At 46.4% G+C, this 20,338-nt stretch overlaps 8 protein-coding genes across 8 annotated transcripts; 3 read left to right on the top strand and 5 right to left on the bottom strand.

The window, feature by feature from the left end:
- Positions 1-282: 282 nt before the first annotated feature.
- GGS22DRAFT_50985 (NAD(P)-binding protein) lies at positions 283-1,725 on the top strand. Its single transcript, XM_047967290.1, has 4 exons — positions 283-1,053; positions 1,111-1,142; positions 1,236-1,279; positions 1,338-1,725. Exons 1-4 carry the CDS (start codon positions 379-381, stop codon positions 1,511-1,513), a joined length of 927 nt encoding a protein of 308 aa, XP_047816211.1. The 5' UTR covers positions 283-378; the 3' UTR covers positions 1,514-1,725.
- Positions 1,726-2,645: 920 nt separating this feature from the next.
- Positions 2,646-4,404, bottom strand: GGS22DRAFT_170801 (GroES-like protein). The gene is made up of 3 exons (XM_047962503.1): positions 3,838-4,404; positions 3,517-3,602; positions 2,646-3,461 (listed from the first exon to the last, which is right to left on the bottom strand). The coding sequence occupies exons 1-3, from the start codon at positions 4,358-4,360 to the stop codon at positions 2,928-2,930; spliced, it is 1,143 nt and encodes a 380-aa protein (XP_047816212.1). The 5' UTR covers positions 4,361-4,404; the 3' UTR covers positions 2,646-2,927.
- A 384-nt stretch (positions 4,405-4,788) lies between these two features.
- GGS22DRAFT_51014 (uncharacterized protein) lies at positions 4,789-6,686 on the bottom strand. The gene is made up of 6 exons (XM_047967291.1): positions 6,352-6,686; positions 6,043-6,302; positions 5,843-5,984; positions 5,741-5,780; positions 5,577-5,596; positions 4,789-5,436 (listed from the first exon to the last, which is right to left on the bottom strand). The coding sequence occupies exons 1-6, from the start codon at positions 6,470-6,472 to the stop codon at positions 4,835-4,837; spliced, it is 1,185 nt and encodes a 394-aa protein (XP_047816213.1). The 5' UTR covers positions 6,473-6,686; the 3' UTR covers positions 4,789-4,834.
- A 3,326-nt stretch (positions 6,687-10,012) lies between these two features.
- On the bottom strand, positions 10,013-10,928 carry GGS22DRAFT_191548 (uncharacterized protein; the record flags this gene model as incomplete). The annotated part of the gene is made up of 2 exons (XM_047965140.1): positions 10,013-10,414; positions 10,509-10,928. 2 exons carry the CDS (start codon positions 10,926-10,928, stop codon positions 10,013-10,015), a joined length of 822 nt encoding a protein of 273 aa, XP_047816214.1.
- Positions 10,929-11,609: 681 nt separating this feature from the next.
- GGS22DRAFT_170806 (EF-hand) lies at positions 11,610-15,043 on the bottom strand. The gene has a single exon (XM_047962504.1). It carries the CDS (start codon positions 14,853-14,855, stop codon positions 12,009-12,011), a length of 2,847 nt encoding a protein of 948 aa, XP_047816215.1. The 5' UTR covers positions 14,856-15,043; the 3' UTR covers positions 11,610-12,008.
- A 187-nt stretch (positions 15,044-15,230) lies between these two features.
- Positions 15,231-16,412, bottom strand: GGS22DRAFT_170807 (uncharacterized protein). Its single transcript, XM_047962505.1, has 3 exons — positions 15,928-16,412; positions 15,712-15,874; positions 15,231-15,601 (listed from the first exon to the last, which is right to left on the bottom strand). The coding sequence occupies exons 1-3, from the start codon at positions 16,053-16,055 to the stop codon at positions 15,452-15,454; spliced, it is 441 nt and encodes a 146-aa protein (XP_047816216.1). The 5' UTR covers positions 16,056-16,412; the 3' UTR covers positions 15,231-15,451.
- An 820-nt stretch (positions 16,413-17,232) lies between these two features.
- Positions 17,233-18,816, top strand: GGS22DRAFT_170811 (peptidase M50B-like-domain-containing protein). Its single transcript, XM_047962506.1, has 5 exons — positions 17,233-17,332; positions 17,423-17,713; positions 17,782-17,890; positions 18,012-18,310; positions 18,363-18,816. The coding sequence occupies exons 2-5, from the start codon at positions 17,465-17,467 to the stop codon at positions 18,570-18,572; spliced, it is 867 nt and encodes a 288-aa protein (XP_047816217.1). The 5' UTR covers positions 17,233-17,332; positions 17,423-17,464; the 3' UTR covers positions 18,573-18,816.
- An 829-nt stretch (positions 18,817-19,645) lies between these two features.
- GGS22DRAFT_170813 (uncharacterized protein) lies at positions 19,646-20,328 on the top strand. The gene has a single exon (XM_047962507.1). It carries the CDS (start codon positions 19,655-19,657, stop codon positions 20,213-20,215), a length of 561 nt encoding a protein of 186 aa, XP_047816218.1. The 5' UTR covers positions 19,646-19,654; the 3' UTR covers positions 20,216-20,328.
- The last annotated feature ends 10 nt before the right edge of the window (positions 20,329-20,338 follow it).

Consider the following 20,338-nt stretch of genomic DNA (forward strand, 5'->3'; position numbering starts at 1 on the left):
TTCCCTTTCCAGAATCCAGATGCCCCGATAATATTTCTTACTTTTTCTTTTACATCCAATGATGACCACGATCTACGTGAATACCCTGTGCCTATCAAGTTATGCTTAAGGCGCAAATAGGGGTTACTCCGGAGATACCTTCGCAGTTCACAACGTAGCAGAGCTAGGATCAGAGCTTACAGATCCCAAACAGTAAATATATATTATCTTACGTGCATAGGTACCTAGTAATGAACGCACGGGAGCACGCCGATTATCGCAGTCTTTATACTTCTCACCACACTCATATTTAGGTAGGTAGGTAATTGCCAGAAACGAGAGGAGCCCTACTAAGATACTAGGTGCTCATCCTCCTTTCTAATCTGCAAACGTCCCAATATGGCAGACTGGTCGCTACAGGGAGAGGTTGAGGCCCTTACTTATCCGCCTGTGCCCTCAAATTTCGGTGCGAATTATTGCGAGACAATCCGTCAAGATACGTATGATTACATCGACCCCGTGACTAAGTCGGATTGCAAGGGGAAGGCCGTCTTGATAACAGGAGGGAACAAGGGAATTGGTAAAGGAGTTGCCCTATCCTACGCAAGAGCCGGCGCATCTCATATCGCCATTACCTCCCGCTCAGATGCTGCCGATGTCGCCACAAGTGTTGAAAAAGCCGCGATAGATGCTGGCCGGGAACGGCCAGTAGTGATGCTGCTACGAATGGACGTCTCCGACCCAGAGAGCGTGAAAGATGCCGCCCACGCTTTAGAGGCGAATTGGGGTCGGCTGGACGTTCTAATCGGCAACGCAGGCTTCCTAGCGAAATACGAGAGAATCTTAGACGGGGACGAAGACGAGTGGTGGAAAAGCTTCGAGGTCAATGTTCGCGGAAGTTATCTCGTCGCCAAAGCTTTCCTACCCCTGATGCTGAAAGGTGGTGATAAAACTATCATCAGCATGTCATCGACTGGAGTCTCACACTTCCACACTGGCGGCAGTAGCTATCAAATCAGCAAGCTTGCTCTTTTAAGACTCACAGAGTATTTGATGGCGGAATACGCCGAACAGGTAGGCCTGGTTTGATATGATTGCGCTAGCAGTATTATTTTGTTGACCTTGGTCTAGGATATCCTAACTTATTCCATACACCCAGGCGGGTAAGTACCTAGGTAGCTAGTAGATACTCCAGCCCCTTCGTTCATCTCGTCTCATCTTTCGTTGATAACCTTTGAACTTATTATTGCGAATAGGGTAGCGACAGATTTAGCCCGAGGGCTTCCGCAACAGACACAAGGTTCGTCATCTCTAGAAGACCACCGACAGTTCCGGGTGCTGATTTCCATTACCCCTAGCATGGCTCAAGTGCACGCCAGCTTTAGGTGGTGATACAATCGCGTTTCTGACAAGCCAAAGACAGACTTGGCTGGCCGGAAGATACATCAGTGCTATGTGGGATATGTGCGAGTTCTTTTCTAAGAAAGATGAGATTATCGCAAAAGATTCTCTAAAGATGAAGATGACCTTTTAAATTTTAAACCAGTTGTCGCGATGCGAACTCGGCATAAGGAGGACAGTAGGGCTATTGCACGGCGAGCCCGACACTATTCTCGCTTACCTACAAGGTAGTAGGTAGATAGGGATATTGTATACCTAGTTCACATAGATTCCTCCATTTATAAGGAGAGTAATGGCAGGCTAGGTAGGTGTTATCAATTATCGTTTACCTAGCAATTATGAGACCACCCGACAAAAACTGTATTTCTCCATTTCTGGAATGTCAGCCCTCGTGATGACAATCTATATCAAGTGCCGCTGGCTCTCGGAGTCTCGTTGGTGTTATGAGATAATAAGGTATCGTCGTACCTTGTCTTACTCCGACCACCTTCGGGGCTTCGTAAGCTTAACAGCATGGGCCTCTGCCGCCTAGCGTCTATTCTTCTCTAGATTTTCCCCTACATTTGTCTCGGATTAGTAAATCACAAGGGGTTACTTTTATATAAATGCATTTCCTAACGCCCCAAGGATGTTCCCTACCCTCACGGAACGATAACTTACGAAGTCGAATATGTTCTCGATGGCCTTGATAAATTTATCGCGGTCTTCTACGGCCTCCTTAACTGTCATCCATATCTTATCCTATTTTACACTCCTCGGTACAGAGCTATGCATATCATTCGTCATGATGAAAATAAGCTGTCAACCACTACCGAAATCCATCTCCATAGCTCTCCTGAAGCGCATCTTTCCAGTATATTTTCATGTTCAGGTCCTTCTCCTCTTGTTGACGGCAGCGACCATTCCTCCATCTGGACCGTTGACTTTGCTAGAGAGTAAGGCAAACTGGGCCCCATTCCTCATGGCAGGTACCACTACGGTTTTCAACATGGCGATCTATAGATCACAGGCGCGGCGGATGACTATTGACCAGATGAATGAAGGTATTATGATGTTCTTAATATCGACAATTGATAAAATAGGTGATAAAAATTCTAATCAGACTACAGAAATAAGAGATAGGAGAAATTTGGATAATACGACCAAGCCAAGTAATGGGATGAAGGCACCAGCAATGTCCTTCTCTCGTAATCACGCAATAGGTGTTGACCTTAACCTAGTTGCAATAGGAGCTATGGCATGGTGGGCTTGGAAGCTAGCCTCGTGGCTGGAAGCTTAGTTTTGATATGTTTAAGATCCGATGATGGTATTTCGGAATTATATCTATAGTGTCACCAATCATTACGCTACCGTAGTCAGCACTTATCATAGAAATTACCTATCCTTCTAGGTGTCGACCTAGGTATATTCCTAGGTAGGTGCCTCGATGGTCAGATACCAACCTTAGGTAGATAATATAACGGCATCTGGTTGCCTCCCTATCTTGTAGACTTCTTTTAGATATTCGTGTCGTGTAATCCGTATCGAAGTATCGCCCAAACCTAAGGCTAGATCTCTATGACTAGTTTGGTGCAGCTGACACCCGCTTTTAAGATACCCAAGCCTTGGTTAATACCTTGTAAACCCCCATCAACCAATTGGATTTCTTGGGGACATGAGACTATTTCACCCTTCTCCAGCTTCTCCTTCAACCAGATGTTGAACCAGAATGAGAACTGCCCGGCTCGCTCTTTTTCGTCGGTGGAAGTGGCCACAAACTTGACTTCGACCCCTTCTCCGGTAGGGTCTCCTGGCTTTAACGGAGGTGCAGATGCCAGGTGGGCGATTCCGTCTCCCTTCATTAGTTTGAGAATGTTATGACAGGGTAGCAGAGCGCCCACTGCGTCGTAGCCGTACTGGAATGTGAGTCCGTCTTCCTTAGCGGCTTTGATGACGGCGTCTTCCACATCAGGGGCCTTGTAATCGAATACCCTTGATGCGCCCAACGACATGATATACTCGTGGTGTTTCGCGCTCGCAGTAGCGTAGACGGTAAAGCCTAATGACCGGGCGACCTGTACCGTCATACTGCCAACACTAGACTATGGATCTAGAAGTTAGGCAGTACCCCCTTCAAGCACCTTGGAGTATACTAACCGATCCACCCCACACTAAAATTCCTTGCTTATCGCTCCCGGAATAAGAAGCATCGCGCGAAACACCAAGGGTCTCCAGTCCGGACCCTTGATCAACGAAGGTCAGCTATCTCCCCGCGAGATTTAGGGCTTAGGGCTGGTTATGCCCGGGAAAGAATAAGACCGGTTAGAAGTCATGTCTTTGAACGGGGAGTTCCAACATCATAAGTACCTAGCTACATATGGCTGGTTATAGGTACACCAGGTATATGTGTAGGTACATGTGTAGGTACCTATGTAAGGAGGGAACGGAGAATACTTCTTAAGCACTGAGACTACATACAGGCTGTGGCAACGGCCATGGGGAAAGTAGCGGCCTCATTGAACGATATATGGTCCGGAATTGTACAGGCATTCGCGGCTGGGATTATGGATCTCTGTTGGAAGGCACCATAGTCAGGTGCGCCTTGAACAAAGTAGGACGGCGCAAAAGCGGTAACGCGAGTTCCCGGCTTGAACACGTCGGACACGTCGGAACCAGCTTGAACGACTACGCCACCGACATCCGAGCCAAAGACAGCAGGGTATCCAGCTAAAGCAAAGCCTAAATTATGTGTTTTGCAATCTATTGGGTTCAGAGCGACGGATTTGACCTCAACTAGGAGTTCGGCAGGACCGGGCTTTGGCGTCTTTCGCTTGCGGACTTCAAGAGGCAGCGCTTTTCCGACGGCCACGGCTGCGTAGTGAGTTGCCATAATGATAGTAGAGGGGCAAGACTGTGCTATTGGAATTCTCAGGTAGAGTCGGAGTGGAATATAAAAGGATTTAATGGTCAGGTAGTTGAATACGATATGATCAATATACATACTACGTACTACATATGTATTATGTCGTCCGGCTCGGAATCGGGGATCTTGAAGCCTCGGATTTAGGCGATTACGAAAAGCGTAAAGGCATCTTCCTTTGTATAAGAAAAGGGGATATGATTGGTTAGGGGCTAACGTTATCTCCGAATATACGAGATACCTACTAGGTACCTACTTAACTACACTACAGTACCTATATGTACCTAGGTAGGTACCCAGCGATACATGTAGTATCTTTCCAGGTGTGGGATTTAAGCAATTGGTGTCACATATGCTCACTGCAGATCCACCGGTAGTTTCGAGGTATTCTACGTATCTAGATATATGTACAGAAAAATGCCAGTACGATCAAAAAGTGCCCTATCCAAATCCTTCTATCTAGTACCCCAACTCCGGGCGAGCATCTCGCTAACAGGCACAGCCTTTCTCTCTCCTACCTCCGCGGTTGGGACGGTCTTCTCGCTCGCTACTTGCTTATGCGACGAAAACCGCGGCTCTCCTCTTGTTATTGGCAGCGTTTCCTTGGCCTTTTGCACCTTGGTTCGCAGCGTTGGCATTGCCGTTAGCATTGCCTTTAGCATTGTTGGCGTTGCCGTTAGCATTGTTGGCGTTGCCGTTAGCATTATTGGCATTGCCGTTTGCATTATTGGCATTGCCGTTTGCATTGTTGGCATTGCCGTTAGCATTGCCGTTGTTGTTGTTGCCACGCCCATTGCCATTCTTGGATGTAGCGGCACTCGTCTTTGCAGCCGAAGCCTTCGTCGTAGTGCTAGCTGTGTTTTTAGCTGCAGATGTTGCCGATGTTGCCGTCGCAGCCGCGCCAGTAGCGACATTAGGAGTTTGGACAGAGGCAGGCAGACTAGTGACCGAGTCGCCCAAGATCGAGCTTACGACGGCAACATTCTGAAGAGCTTCGTTTGCCCCGGCGTCCTTGATGGCGGCGATGGCTGCGGGGAGATCCTTCTGGTCCTGGGCAACCTGCGCGAAAACTTTCTCCAGAGACAGGCTCGTCTTAATATTGGCCGGCGTGTTCTGAGCAGGTGTAACATCAACTTGTTGAACGGGAAAGCAACCACCTGTAGCGACGAAAGTCAGCAAGTCTATCTACTGGCACTATGCAGGTGCCTAGACACCTAAGTATTCAGCCGCCAAAGAAGAAGAAAAGAAAAACGGGAAGGGGGATAAAGAAGGGGGAAAAGGGGAAAGAGTGACGAACCAAATGGGCCGGCCAATGCGCTGAAGTAGTAATAAAAGTTAGCAATTCTGTCTTTCAAAGTAGGTAGATTTTAGGTTATAAGCATATCTCAGGAGTGAAGGTTCAATCAGAAAGATTTCACTCCCGAGACGGGCCGAAGGAGGCAATAGAACGATGGTACATACTTATTTCGGCATCTAACAGTGCAGACGTTGCCAGCAGAAGCTGCGGAAAAGAGGTTAGCACCCGGAAGAACGGCCGGGATTCGGAACAGGTTCTAGACTCACATCCAGTACAAGCGAAGTTAGTAGGCATGTTTACTAGGATATCGAAGTCCTGGGTCTTGGCTTGAGAGAAGCCGTTCACACCAGGAACATTGTTTTGGACAGTGAGATTCTGAGTGATCACACCGTTGTTTCCGGCTTCCACCTAATAAAATATAAGTTATTAGCACACGCCCATCCGAGCTCTGGTGGATTATACCTACCAAATCGCAGACATAAGGGCCAGCACCGTCGGCATTCACTTGGTGAATAGTGACTTTGACCTGCGTCCCCGCCTTAACTTGAGTGACTGCCTTCGCCGCGAGCGCGTTCTCCGTGTTCTCTCCGATGTCGATGTTTCCGGAAAGCTCGGTCCTTCCACACTCATTTACCACATTGGCAGCGATCTCTGCATCACGGATGATCGTCGTGTCTTGTTGGCAAGGGCTGATAGATGTGCAGTTCCGTGCCAAGTCCTTCTCGACTGGGAACCGTCAGCCGAAGAAGTAGGTAGGATGATGTGGAGAACATACCTTTGAAGCCTACGCTTGCTGGTGAGCCAGCGATGCCCTGCGCGTTCAGAATGACACCGTGGGCCTGGGTTAAAGCCAATAAGGATGTGAGAGAAAGGATAGAAGACGAAAACGACGGCATGTTGAATATTTAGCTATTGAGCAGCACCGGGCCGGCAAAGAAAGGATAGGGCACAGGAAAACTCGAAAAGATGGTAAATTAATTAAGAATAGAACTGATCCACAGGATCGTCGACGATGAAGAGAATGTTAGTTGGAAAGGAAAACCGGCCTGGAGAAGAAGATAAAAAAAGAAAAGATGGCGATCATAGGTGAACGTCGCTCGTCTATATAATAAGCATTGGAGATCTTGTTCGATCTCCGCAGGCTACTAATCCCATATGAGATGGTCAAAGTGCCGAATAGAAGACCCCCCTAACCGGCCTTCGTGAGCTATTATCCAACACGATCTGTGTCATGCTGGTGGGTTTCGAGCAAGGCTCGGAAGGAGCCTCCCTCGAAGCGGACCCCTTCTTTGACATGCTGGGGCGAATCTTTCCAATAGGCGACTATGCCTGTACGTCGTAGAGAGAGGTGGAGGAAGGACTCCGAAGGAGAGCCGTCTCGGGTTTCCGTTGTCGCTTGTGAGTGGGTAAATCCTAGCAGGTCCGCGCCAGGATGCCTGTTAGAAAATCTGAAAATTGAACAATGCCCTGTGCCCTGTGCCCTACTCTTCGAAGACGTCTCGCCAGGGTACGCTTCATTGCCCTAGGCAACTGAGAATGACTGAGGCTTGTTGGCATGGTACATAGGAAACCAGGTAACATAGTTCGCATAGTACGTAGAACTAAGACTCCGCAGAGATACCAAAAGCGGGTAGGTGGATGGAGATATTGGTCCTCGTCGCGCTGGTGCCGCGGTCTAGAGCGGTGGAGACGGACGAAGGTGTCGCGAATACCATAAGCAGCGAATAGGATTGGGCATTTTACATGGCCGTTAGATCGCTACGAAGCCGATAATCTGCGTGAGCGGAAATGAGATGCCTCGCGACCAGAGAATAGCCTTTCTTGCCCGTAAATTCTATATCCTGCGTGCTATAATACCTACTAGTTATACAGTACCTGCCTAATAGGCGTTGAGAGTCTAGGTAGGCAGGTAGGTTCTTTGGAATTATTAGGGTTATTGTGTTATGTAGGTACCTAGGTATGTAGTAATATTCCATCACTTATCAGAAGTGACAATTCGGTTCGAGCCGATTGTGGCTTGATTAAAGCACGGACGGTCGTAAGGATATTACCACGAGGCGTTCAAGTTCAAGCCAAAAGAAGAAAAAAAAAAGAAAAAAGAAAAGAAAGAGGGAGCAAAAGAAAAACCCCTTCCCGCCTTCCCAGACAATGATCGCTTACGATCTGCCGGTTAGCGTTAATCCTTCCATGTTTCGACCCCTGTGCCAGATCTCGGCCAAGACGTTTCTATTAGGTATAGCGGTAATTAAAGCATTACGTAGAAGATTTTTGAAGGGGAATTTCAGGCGTTGAAGGAAGCCCTGGTCGCTTTATTCCTAGAAAATGATGCTATGGTCTGCTGATATCGGACGGTCGCGCTATTACTGGTTCATAATGCTTGTTTCAAGGTATCCGTGCTCCAATAATAAACGAACATGGTGATCGACTTATGTACATACCTACATACTACCTAGCTAATAGGTAGTACCGGTTTCGATCAGCGCGATTTTCCTCTGGGATTGGGGTTGGGATCTTAACGAAAATAGTGGACATTAATAATATTAACAATAACCTCGGAAACCATAAAAACGAATAGCTACACTTGTACCTATACAAGTACCCATAGATATACTATATACTTATTATCACGAAAGTTCCTTCTATAAAATTTTCAGTAACGTTTAAAGTTTATAGCATTCGTTTAATTACTTATATGTACCTTTATTAAGTCAAGTTTCGGCCTTGTTCAGGGTTGTTGCGTTGACCCTCTTTGCAATATTATTGCCAAGACCCTTCGCGAGTCAGTAACCGCTCTAGTCAAACATCAACCCCTAATAAGTTGCACTTTGAAGGAAACACATCGTACCATCGACTAGGTAAGTGCTGGGTAGGCAACTTTCTTGCGTCTCATCCCATCCTGACATTCTGCGAAACTCCTCGTTTTATGCTCGCTACATAAATCTTCTAGCGCTTGTTTCTCAGGGGGAATAATATCGTAAGATGCCAACGAAACGGAAAGAAATTGCTACACAAGACTTACATACCTACCTTAATAGGTAGGCACGGCGGTTTTGAAAAGAGAGTTTTTTTTGGTGGTTTTTTCTTAGGTAATATTCTCGATTTTAAGCTTGGGCATACATTCTCTAACACGATTCTTAACTACTCTATTTTTTAATACGTTCAAAGATAAAATGGCGTATAAGTCATCAAACACCACGGTAATGCTGTCAAGTCGTATCGTTGTTCCTTTCCCCCGAATCATGTCCGCCGTTCCACGCAGGACCAACCTACCATAAGCTCCAAAATATGCTTCAAGGAAAGATACGCTAATATCACAAGACATGTGCCTCAATATCGTCATAAGAGTGATGGAGACTATCTTCCCGTTGGTTACCCGAAGTAATGTTCATCAAGTCCTCAAGCTTTCCTAGAATAAAAGCAAACCCTTCGTGCCCTTAATTAACCTAGCTACCTAAATACCTACTATGTAGTAGATCTTATTTAGAAATGGCCTCGAAGTTGCTGAAACCCGCTGGGTATCATATTCACCAATAATATTTTCCTATCCTTGACGAAATAGCCTCTCTTCCAACGCTATATATGCGTTCGAGATTCTCAAGACCGTAACATAGTAATTAATGATAGGTTATGAAATAAATAACACGAGCTTTTAACTAGTAGGGTTTTGGATGGTACCCTCCTTGTTACCTTATGTACTACGGAATTCAAGACAGGAGGAGGAAAGTCGTAGTTGCCAAGGGGCATGACGTCCGTTATCCTAGATCCTTCAGCGAGGACTTTGCCTACAGTTCCGTACCTAACTGCTGTGCTCTAATGTCGCACAAAAAGAATATAGGAGCTCAGATCCCGTGGAAGCTTCCTTGAGACCTTCAACAGTGATGTTATCCCCGTCACGATAGTTAATGACGGTATCTCACTTGACACGGTCGATCAAAATCTATACGTAGGGCTGGTATTTTTTAGTTACGTAAACGGGGAGGTAAGCAGATATTCGCTCAGCAATGAACTATACCAAGGTACCTAGTCGCTGGTTTAACGTAAGAACGTTATATTAGGTACCTACCTAGGTATGGATGAAAATTCCAAAGCACTGCTCTCATCGATTGAGATCATATTATAGGTAGGTTGGATTCATGTATCCTAACTTGGCCCCTTTTCATATCAGGTCTCCCCCCTTTTTAAAAAATTTCTTTTTACTAATGCCGCGGGTGCCTCATCTTGGAAGGGGGAATGGTATCATTCATCCCACAACCCGTTTCCACGCAAGATGAAATAGTATGAATATATCTGATTTTCCCCGACTCTATCCTAAACAGATGACTGTAGAAATATGGGATTAGTAATAGTTTCTTAGAGAAATCAAGTAAGGGGTCGCGGTTGATCCATTATACCAATTTTACTCCAAAATTCCAACTGATATGCAGTAAGACAATTTCTTACCTATCAGGCATTGGCTCCTGACCTTGTGATCGATCGAGTCCAGGGAAACCAAGAAAGATGTCGACGACACCCAAAATCTCGTCCACGACAAAGCGGCGGTCCGTGACTACCAGGGTTGAGGGTAGACCTGCAAGTGTGCAAGAATCACCGGTCATATTCAGCGGAGCAGTAGAGGCTCCCCCTTCCAGACGAGAGCAGGGTATACCAAAAGGTACTACCACGCTCTCATTCTTAAAACGCTCAAAATAAGAATTCCCGGCTGATTGGATCACCTCCCGGCTGTCTCTCTTCTCCTCGGGGATAGGATCCCAGTTTTCTAGAGAATCCCAATATAGATCTGGCATGTCAGTATTTTGTCGTATGTTTCCAGAAGTTGATGTGGTATCTACATCTTCATTCTAAATATATGGAGTCGTTTTACTTACTGCCATAGTGTTAGCAAGCTGATATTCCGGCAACGTGTTTAAAAAATGTACTAGATTCCGATATCACAATCTTTGATACATACCATCCCGTCGCGTTAAAAGCCCAGTCTCCAGCGTCCGTGACGATTGATTCCATCAAGGAGATTTTGTTATCACCATCGAATAAAATTCGCGTACCGATGACATACTGGTGAGGGTTCGTTGCAGCGATAATCTCGGTAAAGGTCGCGCAGTTAACAGTGTCGTGGATGCTACGATTATGATCTATTTTGACGGATTCCGCCAAAACACCTTCTGGAATGGCCTTGGGGACTTGGTTTTCGGTGTAGGTGACATTAGACGCTGCTAGGGCGACCATCTCACTGGCGGACCCGGAAGCTTGAGCCTCTACATACTTATCAGTGGACCCTATAAGAAACTCTCTAGTGCATTCAGCTGAAGCTGATTCGGAAAACACGAGCCACCCTATCAGCAAATAAGCAGCCATATTCGAACGAGTATAATGCGTACCTAGTCACCGGAAGTAAGTATATGAGAAGGACTGCAAGCATCGACCTATATACTACTTGAGCATATACCAAACTGCCGTACCCATGACAAATCATGTGCATCAGAACTTTCAAATGGAGAGACATCGTTACATAGCCGAAACAGCCTGATATTCCTGTGTTAAATTGCTATGTCATTATAGATGTAGGCTTTTGTGATCTACCCTAGACGACTAAAGATCACTTATGATGCTTTCGAATCGGCAATCAATTGCCATAAATTACGACGGTATTTATTGGCACAGAAGCTTGGATTGATCTCCCATGGCATGCACGTAGATCTCGCGGCAATTACCTATCTAAGATGTCGAGATATCAACGAAGTCAAAATCATATGCTTAACACAAGATGAAGAGGGGCATGGGCTGGTAGAACTACGATACTACCTAGTACGATACTTAGAGGCCAAGTATCTCTCCCTGAAGCGGTGAAGTGTGCCATTCCAATTTTGTGTTTAGTTCCCTTAGGCCGCTAGCATATTGCGCCTGGCTCCTATCCGTATGAAAGCTGAGGTCCCCTGGTGGATAAACTAGGTACATGGACATCTAAGACTTGGCATACTATAGAAACATACCGCCTCTCTTGGTCGTTCTTCATCAATACCATTACTATCTAGGTAGGTCAAAGTCGAGTGGCATTTACAGAGATATGTCGAATGGAGATAATACGATCGGGTAAGATATGTGACAGAATTGACGGTGTAAGATACCTATCAAACTAAACCAAGGCTACGAGTTTAAGGCATACCTGAGTAGGTATCTAGGTAGACAAACAGCTGCAGAATTTTGATACCGTGACATATAATTCGCGCCCATTCACAGATACAGCGATGCTACTGTACACGGGATATCCGTGGCTCGACAATAAATATACACCTCTATCAACTTTAAGCATGGAATCCAATTGCGGGTTGTGTGTAGAGATACGCGAGAAGCCTGTACAAGTAGGTCTTAAAACAGTCCCTCTTCCGAGAGAACTATCGGAATTGGGCGAGGGTGATCCTCAAGTATATGATGATCCTAGGGAATACAGAAGTCAATCCAGCTGCCCAGGTAATCAAGCCGATTACGACTGCTGTCCTGGAATTCGTGCTCTCGATATATCTCCTCGAACTCCTTGTAGCTTAGTCTTCCCCAGCCGCCCCTTTCTCTCGCCTCCTGCTCTGCGAGGTTAAGCCGCTTCCATGTCACTAGCGTAGAGCGTGATATTTCGGGTAACGACTCAGGATCGGGGTCCTCCGTCTCGGCGACACGAGCATCCTCGGATGGTCCAGCACCGTTGACGAGCGTTTTACTCTGAGGCCTGGCCTCCGCAGCTCTAGATGTAGGACCGTCAAGTGAGGCTCGTGGTATGCTGTTGGGGCGATTCTGGGGTAGGGTGGGGTCACGATGATCCGATGATCCCGACGGGGTTGCATCCATCTCTAAGGTGGTCGTCTCTTCCACGTTGAGCGGTGCCTTGTCATCCTCAGTTGGTGTTTCTGCAGCCGGATGTTCCGAGTCGGGAGAACGGACGGTATAGCCGCTAGTCGAAAGCAATTCAGGTAAGCTCTGGTCCGAAATGTGCACTTGATGCTCAGGCTCATGGGGCGATTGATCCTCCGAGTCGTCTACGTCCTCTAGGTTGATCGCATCTACGAGTTCGTGGTGCTCTTCGCGTAGTTTCTTAGTTTCGGCTGCCTGGACGGCAAGGTCTTCCTTCCTTTTAAAGATCTCGTCTAGAAGCTCGTTGAAGGCTTGCTGCGTTATCTGATAAAGTATTTCCTTCCCGGCATCTCGCTCTGCATCTGGTATCTCCATCCCACCCCATCTCTCCGGCACGCTTCGGGAAGAGGTAGATGGGTTAGAGCGAGTTTCATAATCATCCGCGTCCTCTGCGAACCTCACTTTGGAAGATGACCTCGACCGCGGCGAGAGAAAATGAGGCGCTGACTTGGATGATTCAGCGATGCCGTTCAAGTTCAGCAGAACATCCTGGTTCTCGTCCCATCCCTGCGGTGGTAGGGCCCCTTCTTCCTCATCTAGATAGAATTGACGCCGCTTCCATCTCTCAAGAAGCTGCCTCCTCGCATGCACCCTCTTTCGTTTGTCGGCCCCCAAACGATGATTATGGTTGTTCGCAACTATAGCCTGATGCTGCACCCTAAGCTGGCTCTCCGTAGGTAATGTATTAGTGAATCTGCTAGCATCTGGAATGGCGCGGGTAGAAGATGAGCCCATAGCATCGTCCTCTACGTTGCGCTCGAGCTGCCCGACATCATCAGCTTCATCAACCCCCTCATCCTCGGGTTCGCTCTGCCCATTCTCATCTGAGGAGCCTGTTTCAACATCTTCGCCTAGGGAATGTTCTTCATTGCGGATTGATTCGAGGATGTCGTCAAGCTGAGTATAATCACCAACGAGTAAGGTTGCTAGATCGACGGTATTGCGAGGAGGGTTTATGACCCCTGGCCAGTAACGGGCATCCCCACTAGGGGATTGCGGCCTCCGAGAGGAAGACCCAAACGATTCGGTGAAGAGACTCTGGGTATTGTTTCGAGCAAACAGGCTATTGAGGATCTCTTCACGACCGGACGTATCTAGCTTATCTTCGTTGATGACTCCTTTACCATCGTTGATCTCCTCGTCCCCGTTTGATCGGAACACCTTCCCTTCCAGTGGCCTCGGATGATCGGCAGCGGGAACCCTACCCTCCCTGCCGAATAAACTGCTCAGGGGCTGTCTGCCGTTGATGAGTTGCTGGGCTTCGGTAGTCGTCATCATGTGGTCGTCGAGACCTTCAAGTATATCCTTGTGCATCTGTTTGTAAAGGACGTAATATGCCCGGAACATGCGCAGGAAGTCCCGTCGGCTCACATACCCGTCGCCGTCGATATCGTAGCCGTCAAATGTTCTCTTGAGTTTATCCTTCCTTTTCCTATAAGAAACTCCATGTAAGAATTCTTCGAATCCGATTAGATCGTCGTGGTTAGTATCGTAAAACGCAAACATACGGTCATGGATGAGATTGGGTGCGGCATGTCGATAACCACCAGATGGGACGAGGCAGCGCTCGAACGTCTTGCGATCCATCGCTAAGCCAAGTCCATCGGGGTCATCCCTCCACTCGGTATTGGCCATGAAGGTCCACTGTTCCCAGAAAGCATCAAGCTCGACACGCTCGAAACCGGTATCGTGGGACCACTTGGAGAGGAGGTATCGCGGCAGGTTCCGTATAGAGTTGTCGGGATCGCCTGGATACCAGGACGGCTGTACATGTCGGGTTCCAAACGGTGGAGCGGGTACTTTGACTTTATAGAAGACATGGGTCTTGTTGTGTAGGCCTTGAGATTCGCAGACTTCGCATAGATCAAAATCGGCGCAGTTGGCACATCGATATCGAATGCCGCGTATGGGAACCATGCCACAGCCATTACACTGACAGCCGCGATGTACATATGCATTGCGCCTTGCGTTGTCCTCAGACACTCGGAACAAGAGGGTGACTATGTTCTCGCCGGTGCGCTGGCGCGGGGCTTGGCCACTGTCGTTGTACCATTCATCGGGGCTCTGATCGTCGGGGTGAGAGCGCGGCTCTTGATTAGGTACCGAAGTAGTCGTCTCAGCATTTTCATCGCCATGAGAGTCGGAATCGGAGGAATCGTCACGACGCTGAGAGGATCGACGTGGTCGTCTTAGGGCATTCCGGCGATGCAAACCGGAACCAGTAGAAGCAAGATCAAGATCGGGTTCGGGATCAGAACTGTTGCGATGGACACGGTAATAATAATAGCCCAAGGAGACTGTTGTGACGGCAGAAACTACAGCGATGGCTATTCGCGGTCGGGTCAAGGCTGAAGCCATGGGAGAAGAGGATATATGCGCCATGATGAATGGGCAACGTTCATGGCGGACAAACGAAGCGAATGCCTTTAAGGTAATGAAAAGGTGAAGAATAACTCAGAAGAGTAATGGAAGAAGATCATGGCGCATTAAGGATCATTTCCTTGGGAGGCTATCAAGTTTGACTTGTATATTATTTTGTGAAGGAAAATAATAAGCCAACAGTGATGGCGACATAATAGTTTAATGATAAATTTGATCAACGCGTCCAACCCGAATTCTTGAATGTTTGAGGCATGTACTATGTACATACTATTAGGTACATAGTATGATTACTTAAGCATATCAAGACGTCCCCGCCGTGGCCTGGTACCTAATACCTGATACCTGCTAGTAGGTACGACTCATACATACATGCACATCATATTAAGTCAAGAAATTAAATAAAGATCTCTAACATGAATATCTGGTTTAAAGGTCTATCTAATAGAATGGAAAATCGCTACCGACATAAAGCATTATTCAAACCAAAGTCTACTTCCAATATCTAGGTACCTAGGCTACTAGCAGCTAGGTACCTAGTATATACATCATATCCATTTCCCCCATCGTATTCAGTATTTCTTCAAACATCCATGAACCTACTTCTCAACTGGGAAGGTGAAGCTGCCAGGACCAACATAAGACTCTATCGCGCCGTTCGGGTTGGGTTTTTGATTCCCCAAAACAATATCGCTCTCCGGGATGGTGCGCTTGCCATGGGCGAAAACACCAGGCGATATTTCGCGCCACTTCAATAACAGTTAGTAATCACTTCCTCGAGGTAATCTGAAAGATCCGGGACCAGCAAATGCAAAAGCTCTTAACCAAGCTTGATAACGAGGAATGTAATGCCACGTACAATCTCTAGGTCCGCACCGGAGTCGGCCGTTCGGGTCAGGCTGAAAGACGTCGCCGGGTCGGCACAAGGAGTCTTAGGGACATTGGGAAACTTTTGGTAAGTCTGCGGGCTTGCAGAGCATTTCGTTTCACCCTTGCCGTCCAACGAAACGCTGAGACCAGCGCTTCAAGAGAGTTAGCCACAACTAAGACCATTGAAGATTGAGTGTCGACTCACTGTCCAACCGACGAATGCGGTGTAGCTCCAGCCGAGAATCCAGTAACTGAAAACTGAGAAGCAGAGCCTTGCGCGTTGGCGAGGCCAGCGACGAGGATGCTAACAAGCGATGCACCTGACAGCTTCATTTTTGAATGTTTGATCTGAGGTTTTCGTAAGGTTCAAAATGTTTAGCGCGGAAGAAAGGCGTAAGTTGTCGATGATACGAGAGACCTATGCTATCGTTCTCATAAACGTGAGCATTTCTAGACTTATATAACTCTGACGGTATCCATTATAATGAATCCCGATCTACGGATTCGAAAAACGAAATAAAGGAGAAGATCAAGAAATAACTCCGCGGCTCCTATTCCCGGCGATCAGCAAATCGGTCGGACTCGTATACATACGTAAAGCAGTACATCTAGTCAAATTTCAAAGAAGTCACGGTGGAGAAGTAACCGACCGCCCATTTCTTAAAATGGCGAAATTCACATTTATACGTATCCTACATGCGGCTTAATCGCCAGCCCGCCTATCCATGGTTAAGGCTAGAACGGTGTAAACATAAATTCTTCCTCTGCTCTTCCTCTTTTGCCTGAGCAATGAGCACTCCGCGGCGCAAATCTATTACCCCTAGTAGAAATTAGTAACTTATTGGTATTGATTGATGCTTAATACACCGCCGGTTGAAGATTATGGAGGCATTAAAAATGTGAGTAAGGAATGTAATCAGTGAGATGAAGTTGCAGACTTACCATGACACTGACCTATCAACACATTAACGACCATCAAGCTTAAGATGAGAGACGGTCGATGCCTTCATCATGGAAACAAGAACAAATTAATAATGAATATAGATCTTGTATCCAACTCACCGATTACCTACATACCTAATAGCTACCTACCTAAGTTAAAGGGGAGGGTTAGTCTACTCTTATTATCGGTTATACAGTATGGTGATGTAAAATATTTCGAGCATATGCCGCTAATAACCCTTCGCAGATCGGAGAAGCATTTCAATCCAGGTTGCCGCAAAATGTTCCTAAAATACAGATGATTTTATTCTATGCGGATGCTTAAAGAATGTTATAATAATAATAAAGGGTATCCCTAACGGGAAGCTCGCATTAGCACTTCGGGATCTAAAATTAGGCCATTCCTAGCCGCCCCACATGCCCATGGCCCCATGCAACTCTAGCAGTCTAGTAGTAGTAACAGCCACCGCCACAGAAGCGAGGCGCAGCATTTTGTCGCTCTTTTCTTCCTAGCTTGCGTCGTGCGTCGTGTCACATTTCGGCTTACGAAGCCTGGAATTCCCAGTCTCGAAGAGGTTGGCTAAAACATATGCCCAGCCTATCAGCCACGCGTACACGTCATCTGGCCTAATGCCGGACCTTCTGATTTAAAATATTTACATATTTAGGTACATACCTACAACATACATATTAGCTATTACCAGAATGTGAATGTGTATTACAGACATCAAGTTCAAGTCACTCACTCGTTCCTACAGCCTATAGTACATACATTCGTTTAATTTCACACTAAGCAGAGTATGGCTCCCGTATATGACCGGCCCGGGGTTTTCTTCACCGAATATCTGATCCGGGGTGCCAGAGCCGCCGTGGTAGCAGCCGGTCCGGAGGTAGCCAAACTCGCTCGCCGAGATACCATCTCCCGTCGCGACCTAACCGTCACCAGCGACGCCCAAAAAGTTACGCTTGGCATAATCGCCGCCTACGTCGTTATCATTGCCATTCTATGGAACGTACCTTATGTGCGATGGTCGTTATGGCCTTTCAAAGTACGTCTCAACTCATACAAACCTATCGACACATCTAGAAATCATGTATGACTAATAAATTTTGATAGATGCTTGTCATTGCTTTTCATGAGTTTGGACATGCCATAACCGCTTGCTGCACGGGTGGGCGCGTCAAGTCTATCTCACTCGACCCGCGTGAAGGAGGTGTCACTCATAGTACGTACTATTAACTCTTCATTTCTCGATCAAACCAAGCCAGAACATATTAGTCCGAAGCCATGCTTTAGCCCTCGGAGATTCTTAATTAGCCATGAAGAAGATGCTGACTCGTTGCTAGTGGTCGGTGGAAAGAGTGCTATCACATTACCGGCCGGCTACCTGGGGTCTTCGCTCATCGGCGCCCTGCTTATATTCTGCGGCTTTGACATTGTCGCAAGCAAAATCGCCAGCCTGGTATTAGCCGCCTGTTTTCTGTTGACTCTCTGGTGGGGTAAGAAGGATTGGCTCACGATCTTAACTATCTTGCTTGCGGTTGGGCTTCTAGTAGCTTGCTGGTTCATAGTCCATGCTGAACCGCTGCGATTCGTCGTGCTTTTCATCGGCGTCATGAGTTGTCTGTACAGCGTCTGGGATATTGTGAGTTCTGACTGTGATTTCCCACGGATTACTGCCTCTAACCAGTTTCTAGTGCGATGACTTGATCCTCCGCAAAGTCAACAGCTCCGATGCTAGCGTTTTTGCCCAGCGCTACGGCGGCTCTTCTCAATGTTGGGGTGTCATATGGTCTATCATTTCTGTCTGCTTCATGGCCGCAGGCATTATTGCAGGCATTGCTGCATTCCCGCAATCGTTCGCGCAACAAGAAGAAGATTCCAAAAACTTCCTCCCGACCCGTTAGATGCAGCCGACGGTGAAACTGAACGGCTTTAGAGACATGAAGATATACCTAGGTACTTAATGATTTGATGATCACTGGAAATTCTCAGACTCTTTATCACATGGGAAACATAGGGCGTACCGGTGAGGTTGATATTCTAGTTTGTTATAGATACCCTTTATTACGAGAAAAAGGATGAAATAATCCATATTAGCATCATTGTCATTATTATCATTATTATCGTAAATAGTATTCATTCTTGCAATACTTGTGGTATACACCGTATATGGTCTGGCTTAGTCGATACTCCATCACATGAAAACTTGTAACTACTACCACATAGATTTTTATTCTGATAGACGAAGACTTCCATGTGATTAGATCTTGTGTAATACGTAATAACCGTTCCATACTAGGTACATAAATAAGCACTTCTTCCACATCACCCTAAGGGTTGCTTTTACATACCTACCTAGGTATGCTTTATTTAAATGTAAAAAAAAAAAAAAAAAATTTTCTACACGCACTGCTCACTAGTTCAATATTCTATTTAATTTTTGTTTTTATTATTATTATTTTGCGAATACTTAGGAAAACAGTGAGTTTCATAGTTATCTATGCGCGCCAGGTACAATAACTTAAGATGATTCATACCGAATACTTATTTATTTTATTTATGTACATACCTACGTACCCAATAGGCATATATATGTGTATAAGAAACGAAGATCTCCGAAGGGCATCAATATTCAATCTTGTGAATACTTAAGCACACTATCTAGGTAGGTAACCTTCCAACTAGAGCTCGTATCTATTCGTAAGTGGCGGTGGCGCATAATATTACGCGTTACTCATTAATTAGATCGCTTCCTCTTCTGCTAAGCCGTGCCCTGAGCGGCGCTAGGAGAGGCCGCCAGTTCGATCAGGATTAACGACGTAAGGATCTACCTATGATTAACTTAAGAAAGGCCAAAGATTCTCGGCAGCACACGGCCTAGTCTTTCCTAGATCTGTTGCGTGTATTGACTTAAGGCTAGAATTGAGTACATTTGTCCTCAATTACTATTCCGAAGCTCGCTTACCTACCTATTCAACATTTAGAGATGCCGTTCCAAGATCTTATGTCGCGTTTGAAAAGCATACGAAAGCCTCAAGACCAGAAAAGCGAGCCCTGCGAGGATGAAAGTCCGGATTATCTAAACCCGTCGCAACAAACGAAGACCTTGCAACAATATACCTCGGACCAACCTAGTGTCAGTCAACCGAAGCCAGTAAAAGGACTACGGAAAGCCTCGGTTTCAGCTAGACTCCCGACGAACCGGGAGAAGTCAAAATGGACCATAGACCAAGACCAAGACCAAGAAGACCAAGATGGGGAACAAAATCCCGATCCCGAGCCCTCAGACTATTTGTACTTTGGCGAGGGTATATCTGCGACGAGCATCTCGCAATCACTTGAAAATAAAATGCAAAATAAGCCAGCCAATAGCATATCTGGACAACCGTCAATCGGAATCAGGAATAATCCCATTCCTAGCAATGGCGGAAAAGACAATAGTGGATTTATCGAGACTGGGCTGAACATACATACAGCGCAGATGGGATATTCGAATTTAACATACGGGGGTTCTTTGCAATTCGACTATGCTGGTACTCATAGTTAAGTCTTTGGGGGATAGCCAGTGCATTAATGTAGTCTGTTTCCAAATGGAATGTCAACATTGTTGGCATCTATGATTCTGTGCACTGGGTATTTAGATAGGCACAACATACCAAGGTACATAAAT

This window comes from Annulohypoxylon maeteangense, assembly GCF_022496945.1.
Source record: "Annulohypoxylon maeteangense strain CBS 123835 unplaced genomic scaffold GGS22scaffold_16, whole genome shotgun sequence".
Lineage (NCBI taxonomy): Eukaryota > Fungi > Ascomycota > Sordariomycetes > Xylariales > Hypoxylaceae > Annulohypoxylon > Annulohypoxylon maeteangense.